The sequence below is a fragment of the Bos taurus genome, chromosome 23, assembly GCF_002263795.3.
Source record: "Bos taurus isolate L1 Dominette 01449 registration number 42190680 breed Hereford chromosome 23, ARS-UCD2.0, whole genome shotgun sequence".
In the NCBI taxonomy this organism is placed as follows: Eukaryota; Metazoa; Chordata; class Mammalia; order Artiodactyla; family Bovidae; genus Bos; species Bos taurus.
This window is the reverse complement of record NC_037350.1, coordinates 20023150-20050789: the sequence shown is the minus strand read 5'-3', so window position 1 is coordinate 20050789 and position 27640 is coordinate 20023150. Positions and strand designations below refer to the sequence as shown.

Here is a 27640-nt window from a genome sequence, read left to right as displayed (position 1 = left end):
TGTTGGGTGCGGAGGTTGCACCTGCTACAGACTCTTCTCACACCTTTGCATGAAAGGGACTCTTCTTAACCCCTTATGTTTATTTCCAGAATGGCCATGAGGTATATACTTAGAAGGCTGATAATGTAATGCCTTCCCAGGTGGCGCAGTATGGTGCACTACTGAAGAATCCACCTGCCAATGTAGGAGATGCAGAAGACTCAGGTTTGATCCCTGGGTCAGGAAGATCCCCTGGAGGAGGAAATGGCAACCCACTCCAGTATTCTTGCCTGGAGAATCCCATGATCAGAGGAGCCTGGCGGGCTACAGTCCATGGGGTCACAAAGAGTTGGACACTACTGAGCAGCTGAGCAAACACACACACAAGAGATAGCCTGGACTACTCAGGCTCCGTTAAGTACTGATATTTTCTTTTAGGAAACTTCTGGAGCCAGCTTTTTCTGGGGCTTGTGTTGACTGAGGACGGGAACCTCCGCTCTCCTTATTTGATCTCTCTTGCAGCTTTCTCCCCCCGGGAAGTTTTGTCTCCTTAGGAACTGTGGAAAGAAAGTATGTCTACAAATACCTTCTTCACCTGATACTTTTAATTTGTTAATAAGATAATTTTATACAGGAATATAGATCAAATATACTTTAAAACTTACAAAGAACTGAGGAATACCTTTTGAATGATTATCCCCCCCACCTCCACATGGACACACACACAAATTCACATACAATTCTGGACGTTTTGAAGGTACTGACAAAATAGCTATTTGAATTTATTAAAGATTTCCCCCTAGAATCGGAGGAGGAAAGCAAATGCTGTTGCTAGGAGAAATCTTTATTTAAAATTCTTTAACACACAAGATCCTCAAAGAATAATAACACTATTGTGTCCAATGGAAAAACGGGTATTTGAGAATTGGATTCTGGTACAAAAAGAAGTGTGCATTTCATTGTCCATGTCTTACCTGCAGTAGAAAGCAGAGAGTTTCTACAGCTTAGTTATTCATTCAGTTATTGGCCCATTCATTTGTTTTGTTAAGTGATCCCCTGAGCTGGGCCGGGCAGGCTCCCAGCATTGGGCTAACATGGTAAAGGAGGGTCTGCTCACATGGAGCTTACTGTCTATGAGAAAGACAGTCTATTAAAGAAAGAATTTACAATCAAGGGATATGAGTGCTGTCACAGGACACCCTGGGTACATTGGGAGCACAGAGCAGGGTAACAGAACCATGTGGGGGCAGGGGTATAGAAGACAGAAGGGTCACACAGGAGGCTGGAGGCAAAGCAAGGCTGAAAGAAAACAGCCCCAAACTACACTGAGCAGCGGAAGCAAAGGGAGGGTCCAAGGGCATTTCTGCTTCTGGCTGACATCCTTGGGCATCACTGCCTTGACCTTTGGTAAAGGATGGAGATGACGGTGAAGGTCAAGAAGACCACGCCGGCCACGCCTCCGATCAGCAGGCCCAGGACGCTGCTGTGCACCTGCAGGGCCTGACATCGCTCCCCCGTGTAGAAGAAGGCGTGACCCGAGGTGCACCTGGGGAGATAGGACGGAGGGCACAGTGGGAACCACACAAGCCCCCAGGGCTTCCTGACCAAGAGACCGGCTCCGCAACTATGGCCTTGTTAAGAGCATTTGCATTCGTTAATGCTCATTTCTTCGCGTTGCTGATCGGAATTTGGTTACCGAAGATGTTGACTCTAGGTACTGGGAATTCTGTAGTATTGTGTCAGTGTATCTGCACATCTGGAATTATCTCAAAATAAAAGTTTAACAAAGAAGAAACAAAGTGGAGATCAAAAAATGCTGAGAAGGGAACTTCCCTGGTAATCCAGTGGTTAGGATTCTGCACTTTCACTGCAGAACGGGTTCTGCATTGGGTTGGATCCCTGGTCAGAGAATTAAGATCCCACATGCCACAGGGCGTGGCCAAGAAAAAAAATTCAATAATTAAAGAAAATTTCCTTTACTATTAAAAAAAAGAAAAAGGATATAAAAATCCATGATGAATAAAAAAGTAAAAGTTTAAAGAAAAAAAAAGAGGTGAGAAGAAATGTTGATATTTTGAACCAATCAGACCAGCTCCCACATCTGCTACTATTCTGTCAAATGAAAGTGATGCTTCTGTCATCCCACACATCCTTTTATGAAATATTTTATACAAGTAGCAAGCATTATAAAAAGAACTATTAAATGTAACAGACAGTCAGACCTGGATGCAGATCCCAGCTCCAACATTCACAGACAAATTACTTATGTCTCTAAGTTTCTTATGCCCTACTTATGTGTCTAAGTTTCAAATTTCTTATGCCATAAAGGAAGGGCCTTTATGTCACAGGAAGGCTGTGAGGAATAATTTAGATCATGCATACATACTGCTTGGGGAAGCAGATGACATACAGTAAGCAGCCCCCAAATATCAGATATTTTTATTACTAGTATTGAAAACATAACTGTGATTATAGGACAATGATCTAATGGACAATAGAAATAATCATAATGAATAACTCATACTAATATCTGTAGTCAGGGAAGATTTAAGCTTGGTCCTCAGTCTCACCATGATGGAGCATGGAAGCTAAAAGCTCTGAGTCACTTTCAAGCCCTGTAGTAGAGTTCAAAATTCCAACAACATTCAAGCTGTTATTGACGATGCCCCGGAGGAGATTCAGGACTCTTCTGCTCTGGCAGGACCCTTGCTCTGCCCGTCGATTCGGGGCACAGCCTCATGGAGTCAAGGACAGCCACAGTTGACCATCTGATGCTACGGATGCCTGACCTGAGACTGTGCTTTCTAGCAGGGTAAGAAGACCTGGGGCTCCTCTCTGCCACCCCTCACCTGTGCCCCACCCCCGCCCCGACCACAGAGCCTACCTGCAGCTCACCATCCCCTTCACGTTCACGCAGATGCCCTCATTTTGACAAGGGTTTGGGTCACACGGGTCTCTGAAGTACTGTGGCCAGTTGTGGTTCTCCAAGGGGCCCGTGTTGTCCACTGACCGCTTCTGTCGGCTGCTCTGCCCCCGGGCCAGGCTGCTCGGGAGGGCTGTCTCTAAGGGGGCCTTTCTCGAATCTTCTTCTGAGGTCTGCTGCTCCTGGCCATGGAGAACAAGGCCTTGGGGGGTCAGCCTGCTGTTTTGAACTTGAACTTCAGTCTGATTAAGATGGGTGATATCTTGAGGAAATAGACAAAGAGACATGAGGGCAACAATGCACTTCCGCTCCCGGAGAAAGTTCCCTGGGCCGCGTCGACCTCTCTTGGACATCACCTTTAGTGGCACAGGAAAGTGGCTTTGAATCCAGTAGATTTTTATAATATCAGCTATTTATTATTTTTTATTTTTATTGATGTATATAGCTGACTTAAATATTATATTAGTTTTAAGCTGTTTAACATGTAATTTGACATTTTTATAGATTACAGTCCCCATAAAGTTATTATAAATATTGACTATATTCCCTGGGTTGCACGTCACGCCCTTGTAATTTATTTCATTCTAGTAGTTTGTACCTCTTAATCCCCTCCCCCTAATTTGTCCCTCACTCTGCTACTCTGGTTCTTTATATCTGTGAGTTTGTTTTATTATATTCATTCATTTGTTTTGTTTATCAGATTTCACATATAGGTGAAAACACAGAATGTTTGGCTTTCTCTGTCTGACTGATTTCACTAAGCATAATACTCTCCACGTCCATCCACGTTATCACACATGGCAAGACTTCAGTCTTATTTTGCTGTGTTTATTTTTAAAAGTAGTCCAATTGTGGTTTTATTTATTCCAACTTAAAAAAAGAAGCATAACGTGAGCATGGATAGGCTGATTGAGACTACACTGAAGTCAGTCTGAAAACTGTCACATTGGATAAATTATGCAAAAAGATGGCACTAAAATTGTAGTTTCTCCCAAGGGCAGTTAAAATCAAGATAGAAGTCTTCGAGAAAGAGAGTAAAACGTTGTTCCCTTAGGGCACATCTATTTTTTAACCTTGTTGCCCCCCAGAATATCCCCACCTTTCATGAGATGCTTAAAAATCCATGTAAAATCAGTAGAACGCCCAGAACATAGGATTACATATTCAGGAAAGCCAGCAAAATACCTTCAAAGTCCACAAAAATTATAAGGTCATCATTTTTAAGGAAGCTTCTCCTCTTCAGCATTTGGTGGGAGATGACAGCACTCCAACCCCAGTCAATGCTTCTGAAACATTCACAACTGTTGTCATAAGATCCCACGACCGAGGGCCTGTCCCAGATGACAGAGCCATTTATAGCTGCAAAGTTACAGATAACAGAAAATCACATTATCGCTTTAGCTTTCACTTTCCATTTGTCTTTGATGAGTATAGAGAGTTTTGTGGGATTTTTTTTTAATTAAAGTATAATTGACTTACAAAGGTGTGTTAATTTCTACTGGACAGCCAAGTGATTCAGTTATACATGTATGCATATATACATTTTTTAAACAATCTTTTCTATCATGGTTTATCATAGGATACTGAATATAGTTCTCTGTACTATACAATAGAACCTTGTTTATCCATAAGGGCTTTGTTAATCAGAAAAAAAAATGTGTTGGAAAAAAATCAGGTTATTTACTTTTTCCAGGAGAATTAAAACTGAGAATTGGGAGAGGGAGAAGCAGAGAACCACTGCTCTGAGGGGTCACGGCCCCTTACTGAGTGACTTCCTCAACGAAGGGGAAGAGACAGCTATAGAATCTTCCTTTCAAGGCTTACGTCTCTTCTTTGAAAAAAAAAAAAAACAATAATAATAACTTGTCCATTCCTTTGTTATGCAAATTTGCTTCCTAGACATACTGACAATCAGTAATATTTTAAGAGTCAGTGCATCAGTTCAGCACAGAGCCTCACAAATTCTGAGTATTTAATAAATGACTAGCAGGATGCGTCTTCTCGGACTGAGCTCAGTGAAGCAGAATCTGCATGATTTGCTTGTATTCTAAGAAACTGGCACAGAATTTGGCACATTGCAAATCGTGACTAGATGCGCGATGGATGAATTTATGAACACGAGAGAAGATGACATTGAAAATTTTAATTTACATAGAAAAACAAAGTTGTTACTAAAGGGGAAAGGGAGTGGGGGGATAAATTGGGAGTTTGGGATCCGCAGCTACAAACTACTGTATATAAAATAGATAAACAGCAAAGTCCTACTGGATGGCACATGGAACTAAATTCAACAGCCTGTAATAAACCATCAGAGAAAAGAATATGAAAAAGAATATATATGTATGAGTGAATCACTCTGCTGTACACCGGAAACTAGCACAACATTGTAAATAAGCTATGCATCAATTAAAGAAAAAAGAAAAATTTAACTTAATGCTCCAACATGATGGTATTTTTAAAATTTATTTTAAATTGGAGGATAATTGCTTTACAATGTAAATTGCTTTACAATGTTGTGTTGGTTTCCGCTGTACAACATGAATCAGCTGTAAGTATACATATATCCCCTCTCTCCCAATCCCCAAACCCACCCCTCCAGGCCATCACAGAGCTCCTGGCTGAGCTCCCTGGGCTATACAGCAGCTTCCCACTAGCTATCTATTTTAGGCATGGTAGTCTTAGCAGCAGCAGCATCAGTGGATATACCAATATGTGCCCAAGGAGGAAGTGTGAGAAGAAAGTTAATTTCTCCTCCACAGATGGGAACTGTATCTGTTGGCCCTTCCAGGTGGAGGGGCAGTTCTTCCAACCACCTACCTGTAGATGTCTGGGTCTTGGAGGTAGTAAACACCATGCTGGAGGACATTCTCTCCCTGACATCAGCTTCTTGGTCGAGTATTGTCATGATCACCTGTCTGTTCTCCACTGGCCACTCGAGGACAGCATCGTTCTCTCCACTGCACAGGTGAAAGGTAAGTCCCAAGTACCCAGAACTCCCGGAGCTCGTTCTGCCCTGAGGGTACAAGGTCAACCCCAGACCATAGCCCTCTGAATTATAGAATCGAGGGCTATGGAGTTTGTCCCCTTTCACCGTGTTCTGCAGGACCTGGGAGAAATTCCGGACTGTCCAAACCCCTGCGGGGCATGGGGTTTCCGTCAGAGTGATGTCATCTAAGTAAATTCCCCCACTCGAGTTCTGGGGGTCACCTTTTGTGCCCTGGAAAAGGTAGCGAAACTTCTTTTCCTCTCTGAGTGTCACATGGGCAATTTTCCAATTGTGGTCAAAATCTCCTGAGGATAGAGAATAAAATTGGTGACAACTGTGGCCAACATTTTTGGAGCAGTCTTTTGAGCCTGGTACAGTGGCAAGTGCTTTACATGAATGATCTCATGTAATCTTCACAAACGAACACAGGAGAGATCTGCTATAAACTTCTTAAGGAATGTTTCCAAAGTCACATATCGGATATGGGAAAACAGCTAAACAAGAAAACAAGCAAAAAAAACACCCACTCTGTTTATCATAAAAATTTTAATTATGAATTTTTTTCTATTATTATTTCATTCTGCAGGTTCTGGGTTTTCCCTTGGTATAAACGCACCACATCCCTTAATATTAGCACTGCATGGTCCAAACAGACATTTGATAAGACAAAAGTCAAAAGATGGCAATTTCCGTATTTACAATTTATGTCCGTATTTACAATACTTGTAACACAGCAAATTCTCGCCTCTTAAAGGGCACCTAGCTGTCATCCCTCCATTTAATAAAGATGCTCTGTAAATTTCAGCCAGAAAAGTGAACTCCTCAAAACCATTATTTGTAGCATTTTCTACTCACAGAGTGGCCTGGGTAGAGACGATTTGGGCCCCTGTTCTTCTGAGTAGTCTTTTACAAAGGAAGCCTCCTCCCTTCAAGAGCAGCAGCTTATGGGGACTTTTATTGTGGTCCAGTGGTTAAAACTCCATGCTTCCACTACAGAGGACATGGGTTCAATCCCTGGTCGGGGAAGTAAGATCCCACATACTTGGAGGCATGGCCAAAATATTAAAAAATATATAAATAAAACCAACATTGACTGGCTTTTGGGACTTCCCTGGCAGTCCAACAGTTAAGATTCCACTCTTCTAATAAAGGAGGCATGAGTTTGATCTCTTTTCAGAGAAATAAGATCCCATAAGTCCCATGGCACAGCCAGAAAAAATTTTTTTAAAAAAAAGACCAGCCACTTCTTCTGGAAGTACAGAGAATGCTTCCTTTACCTGGAATCCTCATTTTAATTGAGAAATTCTTTGCTGAATGAAAAAATAGAAAAACACATTTTTCCCTCTCTATTTATGAATGAACCACCACCACAATAAAAAAAAAATGTAAGTACTTAGCTTTTATAACCCTGGATCCTGATTTTCGGTCAGATTGCTCTCACATGCCCCTAACTACCTTGGCATTTTATTAATGTGATTTTCATGATCTTCTCACAGAAATACACAAAATATCACTTAGGAATATATAAATGATTTTTAATGAAGTTAATGTATATGAATGGCTTACTTTCCACCAAATTCATAAGTAGGTTTCAAGGTACTTCAGTGTATTAAATAATGGTATCCTTCACTTTGCTGAAACAGATGCAGAAATGGTTGTGGTCCACTATCTCACCACATTCTTTCCCTCAGCATCAATTCCTGCTTCCTTTAACCTTCCAGTCTCCACCCTTGAATCACCAGTTCTCTCTGTCCTGGCTTTCTCCAAAGTTCCAGGAAAACTGGATTTTTATATTCCAATTATTTCCTTTATTCTTTCCCTGATTGGCCTCTTACAATCGTATATTTCAGCCTCACCTGAAACCGCAGCTTTTGAATGGTTAAAGCATCCATTGAGTGGTTAAAGCATGCCAGGCATTATGCATTTGGAAGACAAGAAGGGAGGCCAAGGAAAAGGAGGAGGAGGCAGAGGAGGGGAAGGTTGGGAGGATGTGGAGGAATGGAGACGGGCAGGAGGGTGAAAAGGGCGGGGGAGGGGGAGGAGGGCAAAGAGCACAGTCCTGGGTGTGAAGCCCAATCAGTCCCCGCAGGACGCCTCCACGTACCTTGAAAGGTCTTCAGCTTGACCAGCTTGCGCACGTTGCCAGTACTGTCGTCCCTCCTGATCCAGACGACCAGTCTATCTGAAGGGCTGCCTGACATTTTATAGAAAAACTGCAGGCATTGCTGCTTCCTCTTCGGGTAAAGAATCCGAGACTCCAACATGGCCGCGTCCTCCGCTGCCCCGAAGCTGGTGTTCAAGTACATGAAGTAGCCGGCGCCTACGGAGAGAGGACCCCGAAGTCCCATCTCTGCCCATCCACACCCCAGGCTTCCCTCAGCCCAAGTAAGGTGACAACAGTGAGCACCGGCCCTTATCCAGGCAGCAAAGGCTAGAGCTCTTCCGGGAAAATTGAAAGGTTGTTTGTCAGTAAACACTCTGTCTCCATAGACAGAGTTGCTGGTGGAAGCCATAGCACTCCACTGTCTCTTTTTGAGTACCTTTGTTCCCAAAGTTGGGAAATGTACACCTTTGACTTAAGGAAATACAGGGTTTAAGCAAAGTTTGATGGAATTTAGTGTCTATGAGATGAATTCCATCTTCTTCATTAACTTTGTTATTAAAGATTCATTCCAAGGAAAAGAGCTGGCCTCCTAGTTACGTCAGAAACTATGGGATTCAAAGTTTTAAGGGTTGGATTTTACATATTCACAATGATAAGGATTCAGTTTCAACCTTTTGTAGCCTAATAACTGGGTGTAGATCAGTAGTAAAGAATCACCTTTTCTATGTCCAAAGAAGAGGCATTCAAGGCATGTTAGGGACCAATTGAAGGTTTCTCCTGAATGAAAAGAAAGCCTTGGAAGGACACTTAAAATAGGAGGTAAAGGGTCTATATTTGTGCCAGAGGTTGGGTTCACCCAACTCAGGTATCTCAAAATTCTCTCCCTTCAAACAGGCAAGTGGCTAAACATATACATCACTTGGAAAACCAGCTCCCTTCTTCAAAGTCAAGGGCAATGAACAAGTCTCACATATAAAGAAGTCATTTAAACTTACTCCAGTAGTCATGTATGAATGTGAGAGTTGGACTATAAAGAAACGTGAGTGCCAAAGAATTGATGCTTTTGAACTGTGGCCTTGGAGAAGACTGTTGAGAGTCCATTGGACTGCAAGGAGATCCAACCAGTCCATCCTAAAGGAAATCAGTCCTGAATATTCATTGAAAGGACTGATGCTGAAGCTGAAACTCCAATACTTTGGCCACCTGATGCAAAGAACTGACTCACTGGAAAAGACCCTGATGCTGTGGGAAAGATTGAAGGCAGGAGAAGGGGACAACAGAGGATGAGATGATTGGATGGCATCAGCGACTTGATGGACATGAGTTTAAGTAAGCTCCGGGAATTGGTGATGGACAGGAAAGCCTGGAGTGCTGCAGTCCATGGGGTCACAAAGAGCTGGACATGACTGAGTGACTGAACTGAACTGAACTGAACTGAATACTCAACCTCTTACCAAATGCTCCACTCAAAACATTTCACCAGGTAAAAAGGAAGTGAACATCTGGTACAGTTCTGCGTTCTGTGACACTACAAATCCCTGCTTCATCCTGCCTCATACATGGGGCACATGCCTTCCTCATTGACTGCAAGCAATGATGTTTAAATAAGCTTTCCACAAAGCTGAAAAATACAGTAATGGCTTTACTATTTCATCAGGGAAAATTATATTTTCCTGTATGTTCTTCTCAATACTTGATCTTACAAGCCCGAGACTTAGGTGTTGTGAATTGCCAAGGGCTTGGGTTAAGGTAAATAAGAGCTCACAGGTCTAAGGAGGTCTCTAGGTGGTCCTTGATCAGGAATTCCACCAGATATCGTCAGAAGTGTGAAGTGCAAATTCAATAACTCAGATCGGGGAGTTAGCAGACCTGAATTCTTGCCCTCATGCTGCCACTGACTGGATGTGCACTCATCTCTCTGGGGTTCAAGTGGGAAGTGGCTTCTATCCTTCAAGCTCTTTGAGTCTATGCATCTACCCAAATAATGCAGTGCTCTCAGCAGAGGAAACCCGGTCTCATTAAGTGCCTCCTGTGGAAGAAGCATAGTGGCTGGTCAGGTTAACCTGATAAAGCTTTTCAAGATCCTTCCTCTGGGTCGTGGTCCATTCCTTTCCTACTAAAGTGCTAGAATTGTCAGTCAGCAGATTCTTCTCACACAGAGATCACATTTCTGTTTAGCTGGAACTTGCACGTTAACCTAGTAGCAAGCCTACAGGAGAGATTAGATTAGAGGCTACAATGGGGATTAAGAGAGAACCTCGGGTATAAACCACCCTTTGGACACTGGAGATTATACGTTTAATAATCTGATATGTGACAGAGACTTTCACCCTCTATCAAGGCGGAAGGAAGAGGAGCCATGGTTTACGACCTCTGACAATCCCCCTGGTGGCCTGGTATCTTGGTGATAAGCTAGGTCCCTTCTGTGAAGGAACTCTAACCAACAGTCACACGGGTATGGACTAAGGGACTTGATAACAGCCCAGAATTTAAAGGGCAATTATAATCTATGACCCCACCTGCTTGCAAATAGGGTTGACATGATTTCGATACCAAGCACATAATAAAAGGGTCTTAAGATAGAAATTTAAAAATAAATAGAACCTCCAGAGAAACGGGAAAGATGGGAGGAAAAAGTAATAGGGAGTGAAGTGGTTGGTCTGCCCTTTAAGGCTCTGTATGCTTTATCTCCTTCCATGCTCATGATGAAGTATCAATAGCTTGATGGCTTGTTATTGTTATTTAGTCGCTCAGTCGTGTCCAGCTCTTTGTGACCCCATGGACTGTAGCTGCCAGGCTCCTCTGTCCGTGGGATTCTCCAGGCAAGAATACTGGAGTGGGTTGCCACTTCCTTTTCCAAGCTTGATGGCTTACAAAAGCCAAAAGACTTAACAGCAGCAACAAAAACAACTTCTTGTGGTCACAATTAGCCAGATGGAGCCAGACTTTAAACCCAGGTCTCCCCAGACTTTGTGGCTTTTTTTTTCACTGCACAAATCAGGTGTAGGAACTATCTGAAGTTATGCTATTCATTATGGTGGCTACCAAACATGCATGCCGATCGATCATTTGAACTGTGGTCAGTCCAAAGTGAAATGTGCTTTAAGGATAAAACAATACCAGATTTCAAATACTCACTACAAAAAAGGGTGAAGTACCTCATTAATAGCTTCTATGTTGATTACACATTGAAATGCTAAGATTTTGGATATATTGGATTAAATAAAATATATTATTGAAGAGACTCCTTTGTTTCTTTTTTATGTGACTGTTAGAAAATTTTACATTGCATATGTGGTTTGCACTGTAGTTCTATTAGAGGGCACTGCTCTAGAGACATTACCCTAATTTACAAACTTTCATCCTTTTTTTTAATTAAAAATTTTTTATTGAACTATAGTTGATTTACAGTGTCATAATAGTTTTAGGTATGCAGCACAATGATTCAGTTTTATATATATAAGCTGAATTTAGTGATTCAATTTTATGTATATATATATATATATATGTATATTATATATATACTACAACTCTCCCTTATAAGTTATTACAAAATAATGAGTATAGTACCCTGCACTACACACTACTGTATATAAAATAGACAATCTATAAGTACAAAGTTGTATCTTATCAACCATCTGTCGGTATCAGTTTTGTTATTGCTTAAATTTATCTTTCTTTTGCATGTCCAGAACCTGGATGCTTTTTATTGCATTAATAATAAGGATATGAGAAATGTTTTTTGTCCTCATTTAGAGTGTCAGGTTTGATAACAAACATTCCTACTTAAGCAAAACCTGCGGCTGCCATCACCCCTCAAATCTGGTGGCCCACCCCAGTGTAGTTCCTCGCTGCCTTTACTGACCTGTGCATTGTCCCGCCAAGGTGTGATCCGCTTGTCCAGGCTGAGCATTGTTCTCATGGACCCAGTCAGTATCATCTCTGGTACCCTGAATCATCCCACAGATGTTTGCCTTCTCAAAATCACAGTGGTCCAAAAAGGTATGAGTTGTGGCTGCAAATATTTTTGTCAGCTGGTTAAAAACTTGAGGCATGTCATTTCAAATGCCTAAAGTCTTAGACTACTAAGGCCTCACTATTTAGCAGGATCATGAAACTTTTGTTGCCTGGATTTTTCTCAAATACAACTCTTACTGTCGCCCATTAGATCAAGGAACCTGCGAACATAGATGTGGCCCTGCCCACCTCAGAGTCAAAGGATAAAAAGGCTTACCATCGTGCTTTGCTGTAGATGCCAACCGTCAACTCCCTTCAATTAAGAAAGAGGTACAACTATGCTGAGCTTGCCCTTAGTAGATCTTCTCTATGTACATACTGAACAGAATTAAAGAATGTGTCTCAGAAGACTAGTGAAGCCATTTTAGACAACAACCCATCTCTGAGGATTAGATGACTCTAGGAGCCACTAAGCCCGACAAAGAATTTGCAAGATGCAAAATACTTTCAAGCCTGTAACTATCTTGAGCTTTACATGATGATACATCCTTCAGAAGGAAGCCAAAGAAGTAGGACAATTCCAGCTCCTTTCATTGGTCCAATACTCTCAATTTCATAAAATGCAACTACATAATTGATTTTCGTAACCATTCTGTGAGGTAGGTGTTGTATTTTTTTCTAAGGAGAGAGAAACTAAGTTTATGTAGTCTGTCCATTTCCCAATGGACAGGAAATCAGCAAAAATTAACACAAAGGAAAATGTACGGAAAACCTATAAGGTCAATGAGGGTACCCAGTCCTCAGACTCAGAGGTACTCACTGCAGTTGTACATTCGGTTCAGCCTCTCCAGATCAATGGCACTGAAATCCACACGCTGCCCAATGATGGAGTTAAACTCAGGGATCTTGGCCGTGATGGTAGGGATACTATCATTCTTGTTAAACGACAGAGGCCGGTAGTGCATCAGAGACTCGTAATCATAGGGTGTGTTGAGGTCTGTGATGAAGTTGTCATCATAGGTGTTAAAGTTGTGCTGGTAACCTGTCAGGAAGGGAGTCCACAGGTCCTGAGTAGTCATGCTATTTCCCTGTCCTTCCCTCTGACTAGATACTCAGGCAGAGACCAAAAAGGGGAGGGGGCAGAATAAAATTTCTTTAAGTACATATACACATTTAACATATTTTATAATTATATAATATATATAATTATTATGTATTTATTAATATGTACTAATAATATTGCAATGTACTGTTGTTGTTTAGCCGCTAAGTCACATCTGACTCTTTACAGCCTCATGGACTATAGCTCACCAGGCTCCTCTGTCCATGGGATTTCCAGGCAAGACTACTGAGGTAGGTAGCCATTTCCTTCTCCAGGGGATCTTCCTGACCCAGGGATCAAACCCACATCTCCTACATTGGCAGATGGATTCTTTACCAGTGAACCACCAGGGAAGCCCTATTATAATGTATTAGTATGCTATATAATAGTATATAAAATTATTATAATGAATATTAAAGTACATGTTATATTAATAACAAATATACACATAGAATTGATGCTGTTAAACTGTGGTGTTGGAGAAGACTCTTGAAAGTCCCTTGGACTGCAAAGAGATCCAACCAGTCCATCCTAAAGGAGATCAGTCCTGAGTGTTCATTGGAAGGACTGATGTTGAAGCTGAAACTCCAGTACTTTGGCCACCTGATGTGAAGAACTGACTCATTTGAAAAGACCCTGATGCTGGGAAAGATTGAAGGCAGGAGGAGAAGGGGAAGACAGAGGATGAGATGGTTGGATGGCATCACCGACTCAATGGACATGAGTTTGAGTAAACTTCAGGAGCTGGTGATGGACAGGGAGGCCTGGTGTGCTACGGTCCATGGGGTTGAAAAGACTTGGACACGACTGAGTGACTGAACTGACTGATACACATATATAATAGTATATAATACAAAATGCATGTTGTTAAATGTATATTTAAATCAAAGTTTCATTTTTATACATACAAATAAATAATGTGTGTGTATGCATAAGACTTTAAGAAAGAGAAGATAAACTATCAAAGTGGAGGCAGATATTCCTTATGGCAGAAGAAAGGAATTTTTTAATTCAGAAAAATATTCAGGATTGATTCATCTCACTAACAGCCTAGTATCTCATCCACCAAGAGTTATACCTGGACAACTCTCCAACAAGTTAGGGAAAAGAAACCTGAGGGGCAAAGGGAAAGGTTAGCAGCTAACAAGAACATCGCATCCTGTAAATCAAGGCTCACATTCTCCTTTTCCATAAAATTCCCCATGATGAAAAAAATAAAATAGGAAGAAAACGGACTTTCCTTTCAAAATAGAAGAGGAAAATATTTTTGATGAGATTAGGTCATGGAAGAGAACATGCACTGTAAAGTGAAATGCCAAAATGAGATACCACTCAGATGTCCTTTTAATCCAGCAGCCACGAGTAATTTACTGTTGAAGCTGTAGGAATGGCAAGTTTACAGATCTTTCACTGTCTTCGTAGGGAGTGATAGGAAAACTGAATGAGAATGCTCAACTCTCCCAATCATAGCTTTCCACTTCATCTCCTTCTGCCTTTTTAGCTTCCCATCCAACTGTATTTAGTAATTAGAAGAAAATGTGATCACCTTTTAAAGATATTAATGCAGGAACACTCAGGATTGGAGAACTCTGGCAGGTGGTCTCCAAATACTTTTGGAAAAGTCCGTGATCAAAAACTTGTTTTAACTATAAAACGAGAATACTGATGTTTCATCCTTCCAATTCACAAGGGTTTTGTGGGGACTGAACCCAAGAGGGATCAAAGGTAGGACTGATTGCAAGCAATAAATGACCCAAATAGGGAAGGAAGAAAGTCATTCCTTCTAGAGTAGGAAATGGCAACCCACTCCAGTATTCTTGCCTAGAAAATCCAATGGATAGAAAATCATTCCTTCGATGGCAGTTAAGAGGATAACATGATAAAAAGCATCAAAGTGGTGTGAGGACTAGGGTCTGGGATCTCCTGGTGACTCTCAGCAGCATCTTAGGCAAGGCACTTTCAATTCACCGGCTGCTTTCCTTAACTTTCAATAAAATCATTGGATTAGAACAGATGACTTTATTCTTCATTATTCAAGGAGACTTATCAGAATGCTTTACCCAATAAATGTTTTTAATACATTTTAAAATTTAATTCAACACAGTTTTGTCATGCCTACTATTTACTGGGAGCTGTGCTAGGTGGGTGGTGGCCCCTGGAAGTGATTACGACAGGCATGGTCCTGCCTTCAAGGAACTCATAACCGAGGGGTTGAAAAGGAGAGATCTTGTAAAGATCTTGTAAAAGAGACCTTGTAAAGCAGAGATCATGGGCAAGCCTTTTATGTAAAAGGTCAGGTAGAAAATACTTTTGGCTTTGCAAGCTGTATGGTATCTGTCACAACTACTAAACTCTGCTGATATAGCTGAAAACCAACCATAGGTAATACATAAATAAATGGGCGTGGCTGTGTTTCCATAAAGCTTTATTTACAAAAGCAGATATGGCCCATGGGCTGTATGTAGTTCTGTAGTTTGCAGATCCCTGCTAAACCTCAGAAGTGTTCTCCTTAATGGAAAAAAACATTCAGAAAACACACTTCTGACTTCAGAAACAGAGATGGATTTAGGGAGAGAATTGTATTGCCAATAGTCTCTAAGGTAAGGTAAGTTAAGGTGAAGTGGCTCAGTCGTGTCCAACTCTTTGCAACCCCACGGACTATAGCTTACCAGGCTCCTCCGTCCATGGGATTTTCCAGGCAAGAGTACTGGAGTGGGTTGCCATTTCCTTCTCCAGAGGATATTCCTGACCCAGGGATCGAACCCAGGTATCCCACATTGTAGGCAGAGGCTTTACCATCTGAGCCACCAGGGAAGTCTCTTCTTAGGTTAAATAATGAGACTGCTGTCAACTGAAGACAAGATGCAGCAAAAGTCATAAATTCCCCTGAGTGATAATACTGCCATTGCTTATGATCTTAATTGGACTGAATGTCTCGCTTGAGAAAATTTCTCCAGTGATTGTCGGCAATTTAGGTATAAAGAATTACACCTGATGAAAACATAGACCGGAGATGAGCAAACATGGTGAGTCATCCACGCTCAACCCAGAGCTGAGCACATCTGCAAATTCTCCTGGCAATCCCTCAAGAAAGGGGATTTCCTATAGCCTTTGTTGTTGTTGCTTACTCACTAAGTCATGTCTGACTTTTGCGACCCCATGGACTGTAGCCCACCAGGTGCTTCTATCCATTGGATTTTCTAGGCAAGAATACTGGAGTGGGTTACCATTTCCTACTCTAGGGGATCTTCCCAACCCAGGGATGAAACCAGTGTCTCCCACATTGCAGCCAGTTTCTTTACCACTGAGCCACCAGGGAAGATCCTTTATATAGCCTGCATGCATGCTAACTCGCTTCAGCTTTGTCCGACTCTTTGCAACCCTATGGACTGTAGCCTACCAGGCTCCTCTGTCCATGGGATTCTCCAGGCAAGAATACTGGAGTGGGTTGCCATGCCCTCCCCCCGGGGATCTTCCCATCCAGGGATCAAATCCACGACTCCTGCATTGCAGGTGGATTCTTTACCACTGAGCCACCAGGGAAGCCCTCATATAGCCTAAAACCATCTTAAAAGCTCTGAGCATCATGTTCTTGAAGACTTAAAAATGCACATATTTTCTGCTTCCTCATGTACTTTTCGGCAGAGTTAAATATACAGAGGAGAAAGTGAGAAATTCAGGCCTCTAGCAAACACAAAGTCTACAAACCCCCTGAGCCTCATAGTCAGAGATTTGTTTCTTTGACTTTTGACCTGCCCTCTCTGTCCCCTCTACACAGACCCAGATATAAAGCAATTAGGCCTGGGAGACAAGCATATGTTTTTGATCTATTATTTCCTACCTGGTAATGGATTAGGGTTTTTTGGTTAAGTTTTTATTGACATTGTTACAATATTGCTTATTTTTTATGTTTCAGTTTTTTGGCCACAGGCGTGTGGGATCTCAGCTCCCTAACCAGGGGTCAGGCCCACACTCCCTGTATTGGAGGGTGAAGTTCCAACCCCTGGACCGCCAGGGAAGTCCTTGGATTAGGATTTTACAAACCACATACTTTCTTCTCCTCCCACCAGCACTCCACATTCATAAAATATCAGAATAGGAGGTGTCCAGAGGGACACGTACTGTAAACCCCGTAGGTGCTTTTGATAGAATTAGCCAGCGGTACCCCCTCCTCCTGTGAGAACCAGTGATGCGGCTTCCTCCCAAGGAGCTAGTTCTGGCAGAAGTCTTTTGGGGATTCACACTTTATTTTAAAGTATGGCCAGTTCTTCCAAGTCCATAAAATTATTAGAGATGCACTACCATCCATGAACTCATACGTGAAACTGATATCTAAATGAAACAGATAATTACAAGGCCATGATTTGCCTCATGAAAACCATGTGTGGTCATCGCTAAGGCATTTCCAATCCATTAAGGTTTCACTAAGCTATCACTGCCAAAAATAATGCTTTTCCACCTCCTGGACTAATTCCTGTTTAAAAACTAGGTGTTTTCAGAAACACAGCATGGAATTTTCCCCCACCCATTGGGCAACTCTTTGATAATAATATTTTCATGTACTCAAAAGCATTCAGCTTAGTTGTCTCAAACAAAGAAGGTAGGTAGTGTTGAAGGAAACCCAACAAAACTAAAGAACATCAGAATTGTTAGAATAACTGCATAATAATATGTGAAATAAAACTGTGTTATCCTTTACAAAGTATGGGCTGGGGACACACACACAAAAAAGAGGCACTTAGAAAGGAGAAAGAAAAGATTTATATGTTTTGGTTAATCAAAACTCCAAACTATTAGCTACAGTTAACAAAATTGGGAGTATAATTTCAACTAAAAGAACTTTTTTTTTTCCTAATGTAGTTGTTGTTCTGTTTTTAAACATCTATCGTTGATTTGGTAAAGCACGAAAATCCTCAAGTGTCTCAAGGTTATTATACAGTTTCTACTTTCCTAAAGTTACATGAGATTTCACATCCAGAAAAAAAGGACCCTGACATCCTCAAGGATCTAGTTCATTTTACACACTAAGACAGGAAGTAGAATTTTAAATAGAGTTTCAACAATAACACTGAAGCAAAACAAAAGCATCTGATTAACTTTTCAACCCCGCATTGAGATGAGCAAGATTCCTCATTTCCTGAGACCCTTATCTGGGATCAATTATGGTCAGATCAACTCAGCCCAGAGGAGAGGTCATAGTCTGCGTTCCTCCTGGAGAAACTGAAGCTCCTGTTCACACATAGGTTTGGCCTGGTCATCCCAGGGTTGATCCCAGCAAGTGATAAAGGTAATAGCAAATCCCACCCAACCGGTTACCTTGGGTTCATACACACCTGGAAGAATTTCATCCCACCAGATATTCACATAATCATCTCGGTCTGTCCTTGACTGCTCATGGTAAAACCCCAGAGCGTGCAAAATCTCATGTTCCACGATGGCCTTATAGTCACATCCCTGACCAATGGAGAGGTTCTGTCCCACGTGTTGGTCACCAACCTCAGACCAGCACCTTTAGAAAGGAGAGAAATTTTCTTCTAGAGAATTTTCAAGTGGCTGTAATTCCTAAGTTTCCAGAATACAAATTTGAAGGTTAGGTTTGATTTTAAGAAGAAGTTATTATTAGCCTTTTCATAAGCTAATTGTTCAACCTACATGACTGGTTAAAAAAGCAACATTTCCTGGAGGGATTATTATGTAGGCTTTACAAGTGACAGACCATTATAAAAGTGGTATCTACTTAGAAGCAAATCAAACCTAATAATGCATTAGGTAAAAAGAAGGAAAAATTGGCTATTTTCTTCACCTTCACAAACCCATGGGGCATTCCAAAAAATAATGTTATTGCAGTTATACCACAACGGTGTCTCTGAGTGGTGACTGTGGTTGATTTATACTTTCTCCTTTACATTTTAATGACTTTTCAAATTTCCTTTAATGAGAAGGTATGTGTTTATGATTATGAAAAACACCCTTATTAAAACTGCAAGTTCATCAAGTTCATATTTTGGGATTTTTCCCAATCTGCAGCATTATGACAGCACACAGCAGGCTGCCTAACTTATGTCTAAAAGGCTGCAGGCAAAAAGGACCCATAAATTCCCTCAGAAAATAGCGGACTCAGGAACTGCTGGCAGATACTCTAAATTCCTCATACGCAGGCTCTTTCCCTCTTTTTCCCAATTATTTTTGTTTTTGTTCAGAAATCTGATTTTCCATCTCTATTAGCAAACCAGGAGCTGTATACAAATTGTCTCCTTGCCCCCTTTGAGTTGAGGAACAAGGCTCTATACACTGACCAGGGCTCAACAGAATGAGAGATTTACCAATTATTTTAAATGCTATCAATGAAGTGTGAGTTCCTTGGTGACAATCACATTAAATTACCTGCTATTGCTTTCCCCAAATTGCTAACATCATATATGTTCAAATGCTAATAGACTTGAATTCTACTCAAAAACGAATCTTAGTTATTTTCTAACAACTTATTAAGGTGTAATTTACATACCATAAAATTCACCAATTTTAGGGGTACAATTCAACGATCTTTAGTAAATGTATTGAGCTGTGCAAATATCACCATGTTCACCTTGCCTCTTAGATAGTAGCATTTCATTACCAAGTCAGAATTTACTCTGCAAAATATCCACAATCCAGAAGAAGCATATATTATTTATCATTTTTAACATCCCTCCCCCAAAGAAAGGTATACATTGTAAAATACCATAGCATTACCACTCTGAAATTTTGACCTTATCTTTCTGGAAGAGCCCCGTTAACCTCCAGCTTCAGAGCATCAGGATCTCCAAGGGTTTGGGGTGCTTTGGGCCAGTCATTTCTTGGAGTTACTTCCTCCCTTTTCCTCTCCCTCTAACTTAAATGTAAGAGACATCCCAACCACAGAGTCCCTAGATTGATTTTTTTTTTCTATGAATTTTATTTTCAAAAAACTTTAAAATTCACTATTTGCTTATCTTTTATTGAAGTATAATGTCTTTATAATGTTAATGTTCGTTTACATCATAATGTTGTTTCTGTTATAATGTCATAATGTTAGTTTCTGCTGTCCAACACCACAAATCAGCTATATGTATATATTTCCCTTCCCCCTTGGACCTCCCTCTCACCCTCCCCCGATTCCACCCATCTCGGTCACCACAGAGCACGGAGCTGAGCTTCCTGTGTTATACAGGATTTTACCTCTCTTCCCACTATTTGTTCTTCCATCTCCTCTGCCTCTCCAGTGTTCTCCCTCCTGCATCTCTCTTGACACTCTATGCTGCTCCCCTGACCCTTCGATTCTCACTGTGTTAGAGATCCTGCGTCTGCACTCACCCCAGCGTATTAGAGCTTTTCACTTGCTTTTACCCCACGGTCCCTCCTGCCAAGTGTGCACCTTGTGAGGTCTAAGACTCTTTTCTTTAGAAGCTAAAACGAATGCTAACTTCCTTCTTTACCTTTGTTAGTCATCCACGATAAACAAAATCCCCACCTTCACAACTAGACAACCAAGTCCAGGCAACACCTGGAGGCCGTGATGGGAACTGCAATATGAAGAGAAACCTCCAGGTAGGTCTTTTCGGAGAAGGCAATGGCACCCCACTCCACTACTCTTGCCTGGAAAATCCCATGGACGGAGGAGCCTGGTGGGCTGCAGTCCATGGGGTCGCTAGAGTAGGACACGACTGAGCAACTTCACTTTCACTCTTCACTTTTATGCATTGGAGAAGGAAATGGCAACCCACTCCAGTGTTCTTGCCTGGAGAATCCCAGGGACGGAGAAGCCTGGTGGGCTGCCGTCTATGGGGTCGCACAGAGTCGGACACGACTGAAGCGACTTAGCAGCAGTAGCAGCAGCAGGTCTTTTTGTTTTTAGTTTTTATTGGACTATAGTTGTTTTACAATGTTCTGTTAGTTTCTGCTGTACAGCAAAGTGAATCGGCTATAGTGAAAGTGAAGTTGCTCAGTCGTGTCCGACTCTTTGCGACCCCATGGACTGTAGCCTACCAGGTTCCACCATCCATGGGAGTTTCCAGGCAAGAATACTGGAGTGGGTTGCCATTTCCTTCTCCAGAAGATCTTCCCTACCCAGGGATTGAACCCGGGTCTCCTGCATTGTAGGCAGACGCTTTACCGTCTGAGCCACCAGGAAAGTCCATGAATCGGCTATATGTATACATATATCCCCTCCCCTTTTTTGATTTCCTTCCCATTTAGGTCACCATAGAGCACTGAGTAGAGCTTCCTGTGCTCTACAGTAGGTTCTCATTAGTTACGTATTTTATGCATAGTATCAATAGTGTATATATGTCAATCCCAATCTTCCCATTCATCCCATCCCCTTTTCCCCTCCTTGGTATCCCTATGTTTGTTCTCTACGCCTGAGGTACATATATAATGTATGAAATGTAATGAAATATTACTCCGCCATTAAAAAGAATGAAATTGTGCCATTTGCAGAGGTGTAGATGGACCTAGAGACTTTCAAACATAGTGAAGTAAATCAGAGAAAAGCAAATATATAATATCACTTACATTGATAGAACTTTTCAGAAAAGTCTAGCCAATGGAGTACTAATAATCGAAAACAGTACCATCAAGAGAATGCAGCTTTAATAAACTTGATTTTTTTTTTAAAGGCTGTAATTTAAAACATGACCTCAACCCAGAAAAGAACTGAGATGAGTCTCCCTGGTTCCTAGAGGTATCCAAACAATGCATTCTTTATAGAGCACAATAAAAATGTGATGCCACTTTAAAAAATTCACAGTGAAATATTTGATTTTGCTTTTAGTTTCTTTCCAATTTCTTTGTTTAGTCTTTGAAAGGGATGTGTCACTTTTTATAAATCAGAGGACGGATTTCACACTCTGTAACATTTCATGCTCACCCACTAAACTCCTGAAAGATGATGTATGAGCTCTCGCCTTCATAGGGCTTGAAATCCACACAGGACTTGAGGCGGAACATTTCAAAGGCATAGAGAATGGCTCCTTTGGCATTCAGTGCTGTAGAAATCAATAAAACTATCAATGAGCCTTAGCTAGATCTTGGATAATATATATAACCTAGAAACATAGAAACTCATGCTGCTGTATGAAATCCACTGAAGTCCATGATAAATTTTTTGATAGTAAATGTAGCCCTTGGAAACTAAAACTGACAAACCATTTGTGTATATAAACATGCTAAATGTTAAATACATAATGTGTGTATATATATATATATATTTATCTACAAAATAGGAATACACTTATGGTATGTGTGGCTGAACAAAATCATAAAATAATTTCCCCACTTTCTCCCTTTCGTTTTCCCTCATTTAAGCAAAAATTCTGAGTGCATTGCCTCAAGAGACCAATATGGCCGAGCAGAAGACAGAAGTGACGTCACTTCTGTCTTCTGGAAAAACAGATAAATTACCTTGGAGAGAAGCAGTGAGAGTGGGGTTCCTTCCCCCAATCTAAAGAGACTCTCCCTCTTGCAGGAGAAAGACAGCTGAGAGAGGTTTGAGGGTTCTAAAAGCATAAGAAGTTAAGTGTAATATTTATGCGGCTTCCCTATAGGATCCCCATGCAATGACAAGGCTAGACAGGGAGTTCTGCAGACAGCCTTAGAAAAGATTTCTGTAACCCAAGTTTGGAACCAAGGCAGCAAAAACCTATGTACCTGAGTCAGCAAGAATAATAGATGCCTGTTAGTAACTTTTGTGGCTTGACGACCAAAGATCAAATGTCACTCCTCTTGCTTAACCTGCGCGTGTGCCTACCTTGGTATTGCATGAGACAAGGACGAGGTGGAGGAGAAAGAGACACCAGAGGAAAGGCAGGTTTCCCACTTTGTGTGTGTGTGGATTTTAACCCCATCAACTCGTTGGTTGTAGGTCTCTAAGTTAAAAATTAAGCTAAGTTCTATAAAACTAAACTGTATTCTTGCATACTTGATTTTTGGGGATTCTCCCAAAGAGTTTATCATTCTTGGCGCTTTACCGTGTACTTATCTCACATTTTTATGGGCTTTATTTCAGGAACTCCTGAGTTGGAGACTCTACACTCAGATGTCATAAAATCATATTAAGGTCATTAAAGGAAGTCATTGGAATAACCAGTAAATAAATTATGGAAACATCACACACAGCAACAGCAAGAGCATGCATGCATTAAACCTGTTTGAAGGTTTTCATGAACTTTTATGTATTCTCACTGAGTAACATCTTTAAATTGAAGATATGTACCTCAGACAGCTTGGTTGCCACAAAAAATAAGAAAGAAGTTTGATTATAATTAAAGTCATGCTGTCGGTAAGATTGTGTTGCTTTTGTTATCTTCAACTCAAATGGTGGAAACACTGAGAGTGGTGGATTTAAAAATCCCATCTCATCTGTTTTCAGGGTAGGAATAGAGATGCAGATGTAGAGAGTGGACTTATGGACTCAGTGAGGAAAGGGTTGGACACATTGGGAGATTAGGACTGACATACATACACTACCATGTGTAAAATAGATAGCCAGTGAAAACCAACGGTATATAGCACAGGGAGCTCAGCTCGGTGCTCTGTGATGACCTGGAATGGTGGGATCGGGAGGGGAGGAGGAAGGGAAGTTTAAGAGGGAGGAGATATACGTAGTCACACAGCAGATTCACTTTGCTGTACAGCAGAAATTAACACAACATTGTAAAGCAATTATACTCCAATGAAGAACATAACTGAGAACAATAACATTTGTTTCTATGTAACTCTTCTCCAGAAAAGACGCTGGAAGCAACACTGATAAAAGTGATGGAAAATCTTGAAACACAATCTACGTCTCCTGAGAGCGGGAGCAGCCTAGCAGCTCATCAAGATTGAGCAACACTGTCCTAGCTTCCCCTCTGCTCTGGAGTCTTCCCATCCACAGAGGACGGGCCTCCCAGACAGGCATCGTGTCATCGTGGCTGTTGAGCTGTCAGTCAGCTGCTTGAGGTCAGCCAGTGTCCACACGTGGCTTCTAATATTTATTTTACTTCCACCAGCTATTATTTCTGACAATGAGCAAAATCTAACTTATATTGTCCTTTCTCTTGAGACAGAGAAGAATAGAAAATTTTCATACCAAGGAATGAGAATGATGAACATATGAAATATAGCCTTTTCTAGTTCTCAAAAGTGTGACATGTTTGTTTTGCAACAGAAAGGGAAGAAATCACTATGCTGAAATTGGTATCCTGGTACCATATTTGCTGCTGCTGCTGCTGCTAAGTCGCTTCAGTCATGTCTGACTCTGTGTGACCCCATAGACGGCAGCCCACCAGGCTCCCCCATCCCTGGGATTCTCCAGGCAAGAACACTGGAGTGGGTTGCCATTTCCTTCTCCAGTGCATGAAAGTGAAAAGTGAAAGTGAAGTCGCTCAGTCGTGTCCGACTCTGTGTGACCCCATGGACTGTAGCCCACCAGGCTCCTCCATCCATGGGTTTTCCAGGCAAGAGTACTGGAGTTGGGTGCCATTGCCTTCTCCATATTTAGAGTCACTTAAACAAACTCTTATTTCAGGTGTGCATTTTTCATTGCTATGATGTCAAACTGTATTTCATTTTGTCCTTCGTGTTGCTCTCTTGGTCTAATTAACATGTTAGTGTGTTCTGCATTTCAAAAAGTACTATTTGACATTCTGTATCTTAGACTGGTTAAGCAGCATGGGTTTCAACGAGATAAAGAATCCTCAGAGCTTAGAGACTCCCTTAGATGTTGGCAGTTACTCAACTTTGAAGCTGATGACCAGGAAGAGAGGGGAGAGAGAAGAGTTCAACTCAAGGCTTCTAATGAAAAACAATTAATGTTACCCAGATTGTCGGCCAGGATGTAAGGAATGGGGAACTTCCACCGGGAGCTCGGGTCTCTCAGGCCATTTCTGGAATTCTGCAGAAACAAAAGGCAAAGCTGACTGGATGGCTGGTCTCTTTGGCTTCTTTTCCCCTTCTGTAAACTCTCACATCACAAACAATCTGTCACACTATTCAAATAGTCAAGTTGTCTTCCAATTATAAAAACAATAAATGTTCATTATAGACAATATAGAAATTTCCAGAGAAATTTTTAAGACCAAATAAAGGATGCTTGCTCCTTGAAAGAAAAGCTATGACTAACCTAGACAGCATATTAAAAAGCAGAGATATTACTTTGCTGACAAAGATCCATATAGTCAAAGTTATGTTTTTTCCAGTAGTCATGTATGGATGTGAGAGTTGGACCATGAAGAAGACTGAGGGCCAAAGAATTGATGCTTCCTAACTGGTGGTGAAGATTCCTGAGAGTCCCTTGGACTGCAAGTGGGTCAAACCAGTCAATCCTAATGAAAACCAACCCTGAATAGTCATTGGAAGGACTGATGCTGAAGCTGAAGCTCCAATACTTTGGTCACCTGAAGAAGAGCCTACTCATTGGAAAAGACCCTGATACAGGGAAAGATTGAAGGCAAGAGGAGAAGGGGGTGAGAGAGGATGAGATGGTTGGATGGCATCACCGACTCAATGGACATGAGTTTGAGCACACTCTGGGAGTTGGTGAAGGACAGGGAAGCCTGGCGTGCTGCAGTCCATGGGACTGCAAAGAGTCGGACGTGACTCAGCGATTGAACAACAACGAGAAAGACCTACATTTCTTCAAAACTGAAATAGTCACTTTCAGTATGGTGGTGGATTTCCTTCTCTCTCATTCTTCACTTCTTAGGAAAATTGGGTGGACAAGAAATTTAATAATTATAGACTCTTTTTCTGGTCGCTAATGTTTTCGTCTTTTTTTTTTTTTTTTAACCAGCAACCACAGCGGAAGTCTTTGTGCATACAAATTATGGCTGAGATTCTTTCATCTTCATAACGGTCATCTCAGGGCTGGACACAGAGCAGAGGCCCACTGTACTGTCACAGCCAGTCCTGTGGGAATGCTCTGGTGTCACTGGAAGGTACTCACCTGCAGGAGGATGTCCCCTTCAAAGAGGTCCAAGCCTGCAGCTAGATGTGGATTTAAAAAGAGAAATATTTGAACAAGAAGTGCTAAAATGCATCTCTGATAAAATGAGTCTTTTCCATTGTTGTCTTTAGTTGTTCTTCTTTATGTGGTTAAATTCTTTTTAAAATGATACAAAAATTCATTATAATTGAACAAATGTAAATAGCTAATAAATATCATATATTGTCACATCCACTGTTGCCATTTTTTGGAACAAGAAAACTTAGAGGGTATTCTGCTTAGTAAAATAAGTCAGACAGAGAAAGACATCTGAAAGATGTCTTTTAAAAAGACATTTATCACTTACATGTGAAATCTAAAAAATAAAACCAACTAGTGAATAATAAAAGACAAACATAGACACCGAGAACAAACTGTTTACTAGTGAAGATTGAAAAGGAGGTTGGGAAGGGCAAGCGAGGGTAGGGGATAAAGAAGTACAGACTACTGTTTATAAAATAAATGTCACAAAGACACGGTGTACAGCACAGGAAATAGATCCAATATCTCATAGTAACTATGAATGGAGTATTACCTATAAAAATATTTGATCATGATGTTGTACATCTGAAAGGAATATAATAGGGTAAATCAACTACACTTCAATGAAAAAAAAGAAACCTTGTCCAAGAATCTTAAAAAGTGAGAGGTGAATTAGAAGGAAACTTTTTGGTTATTGGAATCAAAACTCTTGCACTCGAGGGATCGAAATGGGACTTCTGAAATAGGAAGTGAGGTACTAGGTGATCATGTCAAACTGCAAACTGGAAAAATGAATTTTTTTATAAACAAAAATCTTGTTATTTATTTCTAGAGCCACTGAATACTCACTAGAAAATTCAATCTAACCATTATTCTCTTCTCATGTTTCCATTTTTCAGAAATGCTGCAAATTCTAATGAGGCACCAATGAATAGTTCTCTCCTAAAGTTACTCAGTATCATACTCTGAAAATTAAGAGATTTACAGCAATTCTATCGCAGGGTTTTAAATTATTTGAAGACATTAATAATGGCAGAAATTATACCCACCTAAGTTGATTTCTGAAATATCCTTCTGTTCGTCAAAGTCTCCATCATATACTGTTAAAAGTGGGGAGAAAATTGTTATCAGTCTTGCTGAGCAAATGAAAGTTCAGAAAACTCTCTGTGTATTTCAATTAGTTCTTACCATTTCCTTTAGAAAGATGGTTAATCTGAAAAGAAATAAATATACAGAAAAAGGATAACATATACTAGAATTAATATTTCTATATACCCTGAAGAGCAGAACTCTACTTACCGATACAGCTGCTATGTGGGCAAAAAACAAGATGAAAGGAATAATGCAAGCCAATCTCGTCCAAATCATTGTGGCAAGTGAACAGATTTTAGCAAAGACACCTTGTAATAAGCAAAGACACCTTGGACCTTGCTCTGGCTGTCAGATTAGAAACTTTGACCCTTACATATGTTCTGTAGCGTTGAAGTCACAAGAGAAAATATCTTTGCTGATTTGAGGACAGATACAAAGTTTCACAGAAAAGCTCAAGTTCCAGAGACTAGAGAAGTTTGAAAAAGTTAATACTGAGATGAGCATATAAAAATAGGTAACATTCCTACATACCA

At 40.9% G+C, this 27640-nt stretch overlaps 1 protein-coding gene and 1 non-coding gene across 2 annotated transcripts; both read right to left on the bottom strand.

Moving 5' to 3' along the window:
- Positions 1–289: 289 nt before the first annotated feature.
- MEP1A (meprin A subunit alpha) lies at positions 290–27418 on the bottom strand. The gene is made up of 14 exons (XM_010818278.4): positions 27315–27418; positions 27204–27228; positions 27065–27115; positions 25995–26035; positions 24869–24944; positions 21939–22056; positions 18385–18560; positions 12770–12991; positions 11858–12007; positions 7993–8208; positions 5720–6193; positions 4088–4261; positions 2864–3164; positions 290–1525 (listed from the first exon to the last, which is right to left on the bottom strand). Exons 1-14 carry the CDS (start codon positions 27381–27383, stop codon positions 1369–1371), a joined length of 2250 nt encoding a protein of 749 aa, XP_010816580.2. The 5' UTR covers positions 27384–27418; the 3' UTR covers positions 290–1368.
- Positions 21129–21200, bottom strand: TRNAC-ACA (transfer RNA cysteine (anticodon ACA)). Its single transcript has one exon. It is a non-coding gene; the product is annotated as a tRNA-Cys (tRNA).
- Positions 27419–27640: the final 222 nt, after the last annotated feature.